Source organism: Vipera ursinii (assembly GCF_947247035.1).
Source record: "Vipera ursinii genome assembly, chromosome: 12".
In the NCBI taxonomy this organism is placed as follows: domain Eukaryota; kingdom Metazoa; phylum Chordata; class Lepidosauria; order Squamata; family Viperidae; genus Vipera; species Vipera ursinii.
In genome coordinates this window covers 2,424,187-2,434,264 of record NC_139525.1, presented here as the reverse complement: position 1 = coordinate 2,434,264, position 10,078 = coordinate 2,424,187, and the positions used below count along the sequence as shown (strand labels likewise).

The window sequence follows — 10,078 nt, the reverse complement described above, 5'->3', positions numbered from 1 at the left end:
TCCCTTTCCCCTTTCCTTTCCTTTCCTTTCCTTCTCTTATTTCCTTTCCTTTCTCTATTTCCTTTCCTTTCCTTTCCTTTCCTTTCCTTTCCTTTCCTTTCCTTTCCTTTCCTTTCCTTTCCTTTCCTTTCCTTTCCTTTCCTTTCCTTTCCTTTCCTCTCCTTTCCTTTGCCTTTCCTTCTCTTTCCCCACATCCCTTCTTCCTGCGACCTGTTAGGCTTCCCAACGGTTCGCCAAGCTGTCTAGGCTTAATCCAGCTGCTGGGGGCTTTTGACGGCGCTGTCTCTCCCCCCCCCCCCCGCCCTCCCGCGCTTCTGCTATTTCGCAAGAAACTCAACCGGAGAACCGGCGAGGCCGCCCGCGGGCCGGGACCGCGCGGGGAAAGGAAGCGGCGAGCGGGAGGCGCAGGGACGCGTGTCGGGTGTTTCCAAGCCCCCCCTCTCTCAAACAAGCCGCCGGCTCTTTGGGGCGCGCGCACGGAGGAATAAGAACCGCGTTTCGGGCTGGGGGAGAGCCAGGAAGGCTGCAAGTCGGAGCGGGGGGCAAGCTTCGGCCCAGGCGCGCGCGCCGGAGCATCTCCGCCCGCCTTGGCCGTGGGAACCGGGAGCCCAGCGCGGAGCATCCCTCGCGTGGACGCGCTGCCGGCCGGCGCGCGCGTGCCAGAGCGCGGGAGGTGGTGGCGGTGGCGGTGGCGGCGGCGGTGGTGGAGGAGGAGGAGGAGGAAGAGGAGGAAGAGGAGGAGGAGCGCATGCGTGTCGCCCGGGGCCACTGCGCGGGTCGTGTGAACGCGCGGTCTTCCTTGCCTGCGCGGGCCGGGGAACTGGTAAGTAGCTTAGCCCAGCGCCGTCAGCCTTTGGCCAGCTTCTCTTTCCCGGCCATGGGCGAAGAACGGCGGACGGATGCTGCTCGGCGCTCGGCGCGGAGAGCGTAATTCAAGCTCTTCGGGATCCGCGTCTAGGAGGCAAGAGCCGCGTCCCCACCATTCGGCTTTGCGCAGGGCTCCCGGGGTTGGGAGTGTGTGTTTGATGGGTGGGGGGGCAAGCGAGGGGGCGCTTCTCCCCCGGTGGGCTCCGGTTCCTCTGCGGCGCCCGTCCGGGAGGGAGGGGGCGGCGTGTGCCTGAGTGTGAACGAGTGTGTCAAGAGGGAGCGAGCGGGGCTGCACAACTTCCTCGCACGCTTAGGAGGCACCCCAGAAACTGCGGGCCGGGAGGAGGGAGGGAGGGAGGCTGGGGGGGGAGGGAAAGGAATGGGGAGGGGTTGTAAGTAGCGCCGATTTGGAACCGTCCTGCCAAGTGGAAGTGGGGAGGCTACGACGTTGGGGATGGGGGGGGAGGAGGAGGAAGGAGTGGGGGGGGCTGCGCTTCGCTCCTGCGGGGAGAGCTGCATGCTTTGGGGGGGAGAGAGAGAGGGAGGGAATGTGCGTGGGATGAATCCCTCCTTTGCCGAGGGCTCTCCGCCCCCCTCCCCTTTTCCTCTGGAGATCCACGTGAAAAGGAGATGCTGGATTTTTGGGGAGGGGGCGCCTCGGATGACTCCTCCTTCTCCTTTGCTACAAAAGGCGCCGGCCGATGCTCCGGATCTTTCGCCGGCTGGGCCGGCTCCCGAAGGAAGCAAGGAAAGAAGAGGGAAGGAAGGAGAGGGAGGGAGGGAGGGAAGGAAGGAAGGAAACACGACAGGAACCTCCATCCCACCCCGCGCTCTCCGTTTCCAGCGGTCTCCCCCCCCCGCCGCCGCCTTCCCCGGGATCTGCCCCCTCCTCCCCGCCGCCACCGGAGCCTGGCGATCCGAGAAGAGCGAGGCTGCGGCATCCGCGGCGAAGCACTGCGGTGGAGGCCACCCGCGGCCCCCCTCCCCACATCGCCCGGGATCTCCCCGGGATGAGGTAGGGAGAAGCCAGCCCCGCGGCCTTCGGGCTTGGGGAGGTGGGCTGGAGGGGGAACTATCCGAAGCTCTCTCCTCCCCTTCTCCTCCAGGCTCTCCCGTCCCGGATGATCTCCCAGTTGCAAAGCGGTTATGGCTCCAGAGCTCTCTTTTTTTTTTTCCTGACCGATGTTCACGCACCATCCTCGTTTTGGCCAGCGAGGACCATTCTTCATCTCTCTGTGGTCTCCATGCTAAATCCAAATCCGTCCTTCCTTCCTTCCTTCCTTCCTTCCTTCCATCCATCCTTCCTTCCTTCCTTCCTTCCCTCCCTCCCTCCCTCCTTCCTTCCTTCCCTCCTTCCTTCCTTCCCTCCTTCCTTCCTTCCTTCCCTCCTTCCTTCCTTCCTTCCTTCCTTCCTTCCTTTCTTCCTTCCTTCCTTCCTTCCTTCCCTCCCTCCCTCCTTCCCTCCTTCCTTCCCTCCCTCCCTCCTTTCCATCCCATCTTCAGCCTTCCCCTCCCCCAACACACACACACCCCATTTTGACCTCTACTCCTGCCTCTGGTTGTTTGTTCCCCTCTGCTGGTTTCTTCATTGGGATCTATCCAGTTCCAACCTGGTGGGTTTTTTTCCCCCTTCTGGTCCACCTTATTCCTTCCTTCTTTCCTTCTTTCTTTCTTCTGTGCCACATGGACACTTCAGGGGTCTCCTGAATCTTCCTCCAAACGTCTTTCAAACTCTCCTTGGCCTTCCCTTGCAGCCCACTTTTTCCTCTTTGATTTTGTCCCTCTTTCATCTTCGTATCCTTCCTTACACCACCTCCTCTTAGAAATGTGATTTTTATTATTTTATTCTTGGGCACAGTTGTTATTTTTCCACAATATTCCTATTGTTCTTATTCACAGATTCTCTCTTACACATGCATCTCTCCCTTTCTCCCCCTCCCCTCTCCCTTTTCCTCTCTCTTTCCTTCTCTCTCTCTCTCTCTCTCTCTCTCTCTCTCTCTCTCTCTCTCTCTCTCTCTCTCTCTCTCTCTCTCTCTCTCTCTCTCTCTCCCTCCCTCCCTCCCTCCCTCTCTCTCTCTCTCTCTCTCTCTCACCAGTATTCCAGAAATATTCTAGAAATAAAATACCAAAAATATTCTAATTTGACTTTTGGTCCCAGTGGTTTGGAAAAGCTCCTGGGTCAGGCCAAGATGTGCAAATTAAGGGCAGCCTATTTCTTTTAAGTAGATGTGGATAAGGGCCATCTGTCTTTGGATCAGATTATGTAAGTTGTGCATGGAAAAAGTTCCAGGACAGTTTCAATGACATCACTCTAATGAGGTATGACTTCATGTTCTCCCTACCAATGTGTGTGTGCCGTTCTGATCATTTGATCCCCATCAAATCATGGATGCTGCAATTGAAATGGGGATCTATTCTCTTCCCACACTGCACCATTTTTACTCTCCTCCCCTCAATATTAAAGAGTATCAGGCATGCATCAATGGCTGGCTTAGAATTCCTTAATCAATCGAATTGATCACGTATTTATCATTCATCACATACAAGAGTGGGCTCCTGTGTGTTCAGCCTCCATCCCTATCTTCCTTCCCTCTTCCAGTGGGAATCTCTCTCCCTGCCCCCTTCTCTTGACTTTGGAATGGATTGTGTGTTGCTTCCAAGGACGTGATCAAAATCTTTCAGGGTCCATGCAAAACGGGAGGGCCCGCTTTGGGATGCTAAGCATACCTTGAAAGGGGAAAAAAAAAGAAAGGTGGTGGTGGGGGGAGATAAATGCCATTGGGGGGGAGGTTTGTAATGTTATTCGGCTTTGCGTGCCCTCCCCAAAGCAGAGGCTTTGCATTGGGAGTTGTGCATTATGCATGTGTGTCAGAGAGAGAGAGAGAGAAAGAGAGAGAGAGAGAGAGAAATGGAGAGAGAGAGAGAGAGAGAGAGAGAGAGAGAGAGAAATGAAGAGAGAATGTGGCGGCAGAAGAAAAAGAGATGGAGAGACCCCAAACAAAACAAAGAAAGAAAAAGAAGCAAAAAACGAGAGTTCTAATTTTAAATGCAGAGTTCATCTATTCCCTATATGAATTGTCTAACCCCCTTCTTGTTTCTTGCACACAGCAGCTCCATGTGTGCATAATAATAAAATAATGTTGAATTATTGAATGATGAACTCTCCCCCACCCCCCACTCCAGGCTCTTATACACTGAATCCAACTGTGGAGGTTACCTACACGTAATAGAATAGAATTCCTGAGTTGGAAGGGACCTTGGAGGACTTCTAGTCCAACCCCTTGTTCAGGCAGGAAACCCTATACCATTTCAGACAAAAAAACAAAAGCAAAACTTCCAGTGGTGGAGCATCCACAACTTCTGGAGACAAGCAGTTCCACTGATTAATTCTTCTAACTGTCCTTTTCTAATTTCTCCTTAATTCCAAGTGGCTCCTCTCCTTGATTAGTTTCCACCCGTTGCTTCTTGTCCTGATTTCTGGCGCTTTGGAGAACAGCTTGACCCCCTTCAAATATTGGAAGGCTGCTATCCTGTCACCCCTCGTCCTTCTTTTCATTAAACTAGACATACCCAGTTCCAGCAACCGTTCTTTATATGTTGTAGCCTCCGGTCCCCTGGATTAATAACTTTATTATTGTCTTAATTGTTTTATCAGTTATTCCTTCCATTCCAGAACGTTGGTCACTAAAACCTATGTTCTTTGTGGTTGTTTTTTTTTTTAGACTTTCCATCTCTGTTCAGGAACAGTAAGCTTGATCAGTGACCCGAGAAAGATGCTCCTCTGGCTTTTTCTGGTGTTGTCCAGCCCAGCTTCCTCCACAGATCCAGAAACGGATGCCTCGGTGGAAATTTGCAATGTCTGTTCCTGTGTGTCGGTGGAGAATGTCCTTTATGTCAACTGTGAAAAGGTAGCTGTTTACAGACCTAACCAGCTGAAGCCCCCTTGGTCTAATTTCTATCACCTCAACTTTCAGAATAACCTGCTGATTATCCTGTATCCAAACACTTTCCTTAATTTTAGCCATGCGGTGTCTCTGCAGCTGGGAAATAATAAGCTACAGAACATTGAAGGAGGAGCATTTATGGGTCTCAGCGCATTAAAGCAGTTGCACTTGAACAACAATGAATTAAAGGTCCTCCGAGCTGACACTTTCCTTGGCATTGAGAACTTGGAGTATCTCCAAGCGGACTACAATTTAATCAAATATATCGAGCGGGGAGCCTTTAATAAACTCCACAAGCTCAAAGTCCTCATTCTTAATGACAACCTGGTTTCTCTCCTACCTGATAATATTTTCCGGTTTGCGTCTCTGACCCATTTGGATATCCGGGGGAATCGTATCCAGAAACTGCCCTACATTGGCGTTCTGGAGCACATCGGGCGCATTGTGGAATTGCAACTGGAGGACAACCCGTGGAATTGCACCTGTGACCTTCTGCCTTTGAAGGCCTGGCTGGAGAACATGCCCTACAACATCTACATCGGAGAAGCCATTTGTGAGACCCCCAGCGATCTCTACGGGAGGCTTTTGAAAGAGACCAACAAACAAGAACTCTGCTCCATGGGGACGGGGAGCGATTTTGACGTCCGCATCCTGCCCCCTTCCCAGCTGGAGCCCAGCTTCAGCACCCCCAACGGTCACCCAACACAAACCATGATGCACCGGTTGGTCACCAGGCCTCCCAAAACAACCAACCCATCTAAAATCTCGGGCATTGTGGCCGGGAAGCCCTTCTCCAGCCGCAATCTCAGTCAAATTGTGTCTTTTCAGACCAGGGTGCCCCCTCTGACCCCTTGTCCACACCCCTGCGTTTGCAAAACCCACCCTTCAGATTTGGGATTAAGCATCAATTGCCAAGAGAAAAACATCCATTCCCTGTCCGAGCTGGTCCCTAAGCCTCTGAATGCCAAGAAGTTGCACGTTAATGGCAATTACATTAAGAATGTGGAGGTGTCTGACTTTGTCGACTTTGAAGGGCTGGATTTACTCCATCTGGGCAGCAATCAGATTGTGGCCATCAAAGGGGAGGTTTTCCACAACCTGACCAATTTACGGAGATTGTATCTGAACGGCAATCAGATTGAGCGGCTGAGTCCCGAAATGTTTGCTGGGCTGCACAATCTTCAGTACCTCTACTTGGAATACAATGTCATCAAAGAGATTTTAGCAGGCACGTTTGACCTGATGCCCAACCTGCAGCTCCTCTACTTAAACAACAACTTGCTGCGAAGTTTGCCGGCTTACATTTTCTCCCGGGCTCCGCTCGCTCGGCTGAATCTGCGCAACAACCATTTCATGTACTTGCCGGTGAGTGGCGTGCTAGACCACCTGAAAACCTTGACCCAAATCGACCTGGAAGGGAACCCCTGGGATTGCACCTGCGACTTGGTGGCCCTGAAGCTGTGGTTGGAAAAACTCAACGAGGGCATTGTGGTGAAGGAGTTAAAGTGTGAGACCCCCGTGCAGTTTGCCAAGATTGAACTGAAGTCTCTCAAAAATGAGATCCTGTGTCCCAAACTCCTCAAGTCGTCTTTCTTCACCAGCCCGGTGCCTGTGCTGACTTTTACAACCCCTTTGGGCCCTGTCCGCAGTCCTCCTGGGGGTCCAGTCCCCCTGTCCATCCTCATCTTGAGCATCTTGGTGGTCCTCATTCTGACAGTCTTCGTGGCCTTCTGCCTCCTGGTCTTTGTTCTCCGTCGCAACAAGAAGCCTTCCAAACACGAAGGTCTGGGCAATCCCGAATGCAGTTCAATGCAGCTCCAGTTACGGAAGCATGATCACGCCGGCCAGAAAAAGGACACATTGGGGGCCGAAGCCTTCATCCCCCAAACCATTGAGCACATGAGCAAAAGACATTCGTGTGGCTTAAAAGAGGCCGAGACGGGTTTCATGTTTGCCGAGCCGGCGAGCCAGAAAGTCATCTTGAGGAACAACAGTGAGAAAGAGAAAGATCTGCTGCACACGGATATCCGAAAAAGACTGAGTACCATTGACGAACTGGATGAATTGTTACCAGGGCGGGATTCCAATCTCTTTATTCAGAATTTTCTGGAAAACAAAAAGGAGTACAACAGTATAGGGATCAGCGGCTTCGAGATACGCTATCCGGAGAAACAGCCGGACCGAAAAAATAAATCCTTAATAGGAGGAAATCACAGTAAAATTGTGGTGGAGCAAAGGAAAAGTGAATATTTTGAACTAAAAGCTAAACTTCAGGGCTCCCCAGATTATCTGCAAGTCCTCGAAGAGCAAACGGCTTTGAATAAAATCTAGGCCATGCAATCTGATTTCCTACAGAGGACTTTTATTTAATGATGCAAGTGCCTTTTGTTGACTTCATTTCCAAATATGATACTCTCCCGATAGGCATACAGGCAGGAAATCCAGGGGTGTGTGATAAAATTATAGCTCCAAATAGATTTTATTTCTTAAAACTCTGCCCTGTGGGGAAACAGTAGGGAAAACTGCAAAGACTCTATTGCCAAGGTGTTGCTTTATACACATATTACACTGAAATTAACCTCAAGAGGAATATATATTTTCTACCCTAACCGCAAAACTTTCATGTCCTTGTGATTTGTTTGAACAAATGCACAAGAAGAGAGAGATAGAGAGAAACTAATGACAGAAAGAGAGAGAAAATGGGAAGGGAGAAGAAGCTGGTCCGTGTGCTGGTGAAGTTCACGTGGATTAAAATTGCTAAAGGAACTGAAATCAGTTTCAACCCTAGACAAAAGGGTGGATCAGCAGCCCTGTTTTAGCGATCGCAAGAGATTTTACAAACCACAGAAGCATGCAAATGAAAGAACCTTCAATAGTTACGTGTAAAATTGGTTACCTTTACAGTCTGCATCTTGAAAACACTGGATTTATAATGTTAAAAATTGTGCAGAAATCTTTTTTTTTAAAAAAAAAAAAATATTACCGTTCATTGCATCCACACAAAAGCAATTCTGACCATCTAACACACACCAGAAATCTGCATAAAATTGATTCAGATGAAACCCAAGTGGCAACAAGGACTGGAAGAAAAATACTTGACCTTTAAGACAAACCTACTCCCGCCCTCGTGAAACTCCTGTCAACCCCCCAAGGTTGTCCAAATTTTCAAAAATTTGCTTGCTGTGTGAGCGTCTCAGAAATTATTTTTGTAATATAATTCATATTTATGAAGTACTTTGTATACTAAATAGGGGAAAATTATGTACTCCTCATAATGTATTTAAATATGCCTGATTTGTTTTCCTGGTCACAAAGGTGCATTAATCATTCAGTATAATTTAAAAAAAAGAGAGAGAGAACCAATATACCAAACAGAAACTGCTGATGAAATGTATAGATTTATTTGAGAGTCAATGTGATCAGGTCTAAGAATAATAATGATGATTATGATAATAATAATAAAATTATGTTCTGTACTACTCTTGTGAAAACAATAGGGGGTCTTATTTGGATAACTGACACCCATTTCTGTGTCATATGTCAGTTTTGCCTGTCCTTTTATTATTATTATTAGTAGTAGTAGTACTAGTAATGTTGGAATTTTAGGACTCTTGAAGGTTTTCCAGTTTTCAGGGGGTAAGTTTGGATGCAGTTTAAGTTAATTATGTGTACAGATATTTCTGATTGGGTTGCAAAGTTGAATGCTGTTGGTTGTGTTTCAGCTTACAATTGTCTAGACCAGAGGCAAGTTTCCTACGACATTTTGTGGCCTAACAACTAGCCTATCTTTTTCAGCCCCAGAAAATGATCAAACTAGAAGGGCTGCCAAAACCCTAACTCCTAAGTTCTCTCTGCTTTCTGATCCATCCTTAATAGATCATCATTCTTCTCTACGTTTGTGTGTGTGTGTGTGTGCGCGTGCGCGCCCGCACCCTTTGAAGATGCAGTATTCAGATGTTGTGGTTAGTTCCTAGTTTTTTTAAGGATTTGGCCCCCTCTGGAGGAAGAAATTTAGAGCTGTGGTTTTTACTGATGTTCAGCTTGTGATCAATTCCTACAAGCTGCTGAAGACTGCTAATGCTGGCTTTCAGTTTGGTGAGTTTGCAACTTGCGTTACACTCCCAGTTCCCTGGTGTCCCGATTGACTTGGTAGAATGCAGTGGTTCCTAATGTCCCAAAGGTGCTTTTTCAGGAGGCAACGAAACTTTCTTGTTTTTTCTTTGAAGACATTACACTTCCCATTCAAGAAGCTTCTTCAGCTCTGACTGGATGGTGGGGAATGGAAGGATTTATATGCCTTGTCGACAGTTGGTCATTTGCATTCTATTAGAGAGCCATTGAGAGTACTTGGAGGTTTACCTCTGTCCTCGAGGTCACCTGAGTAGTGCAAATGGGTGTGAAACCTTCTTGGCTACAGGATGTTTTCTTCCCTGGTTCCCTTCATGGTTGAAGACAGGCACAGGCTGTTGGGGATGAGCCTGTGTTCTCTATATCTCAAACTGAAGCGGAAATGGCTTCTGTCATCTGCAGTGTTTTCTGGAAAAAGCACCTTTGGGACGAGCTTGACCTGGATGACAGAGAATCTTCATAGACAATGCTCCCTAGTGTTGTTTGGTCATGTTCAGATACTTAGGTGTGCCTAGATGAACAATTTCTCCCAACCTCTACAGTTGTAGAAGCAATTTGTTTGCTGTGACTGAAAGCAAGAACTATTTATTAGGAAAAATGCAGTGTTTATAATTTTGAAGCCCTGAGCTCTGCAGAAGATTGAGGCTTTGGTTACTGCTGTTGTCTGACTAGATCTCTTTCTCAGTCTTCATGTACAGATCAGAACCTACGATGATCTAATCTCAAGTCTACTTCACCCAACGAGTGACTGGAGGGTAAAGCCACTTCTGGAATATAGGTTGCAGAGGAAATGATATTGTCAGAGCTTTCTAGCACAGGTTCTGTCAGTTAAAAAAACCCTACCTTGCACTCTAGATTTTAATTCTTCCTCCACCTAGCCAACAAGTTGCCATCTGTAATGCGGAGTCCAGAAACTTTGTTGTTGTTATCTTCACTGTTGGCTTTGAAGGAGGCTGTGGGTGAAACTCAAATGGCCTTTTTAATGGAATGGTTGCTGACTCAGTGATTTCCATGTGAGACCCTTTAAATCTCCTCGCCATGGAGTATAGTATAGGAAGAGACTCAATGCCATTATTGAGTATCTGATTTTGTGGCGAGTGACCTCTGTGAGACCAGCAACATCAAGGTGGTGGTTCCAT

General features: G+C 48.5%; 1 protein-coding gene across 1 annotated transcript; it reads left to right on the top strand.

Moving 5' to 3' along the window:
• Positions 1-748: 748 nt before the first annotated feature.
• On the top strand, positions 749-7,142 carry SLITRK4 (SLIT and NTRK like family member 4; the record flags this gene model as incomplete). The annotated part of the gene is made up of 2 exons (XM_083372369.1): positions 749-823; positions 4,590-7,142. 2 exons carry the CDS (start codon positions 749-751, stop codon positions 7,140-7,142), a joined length of 2,628 nt encoding a protein of 875 aa, XP_083228495.1.
• Positions 7,143-10,078: the final 2,936 nt, after the last annotated feature.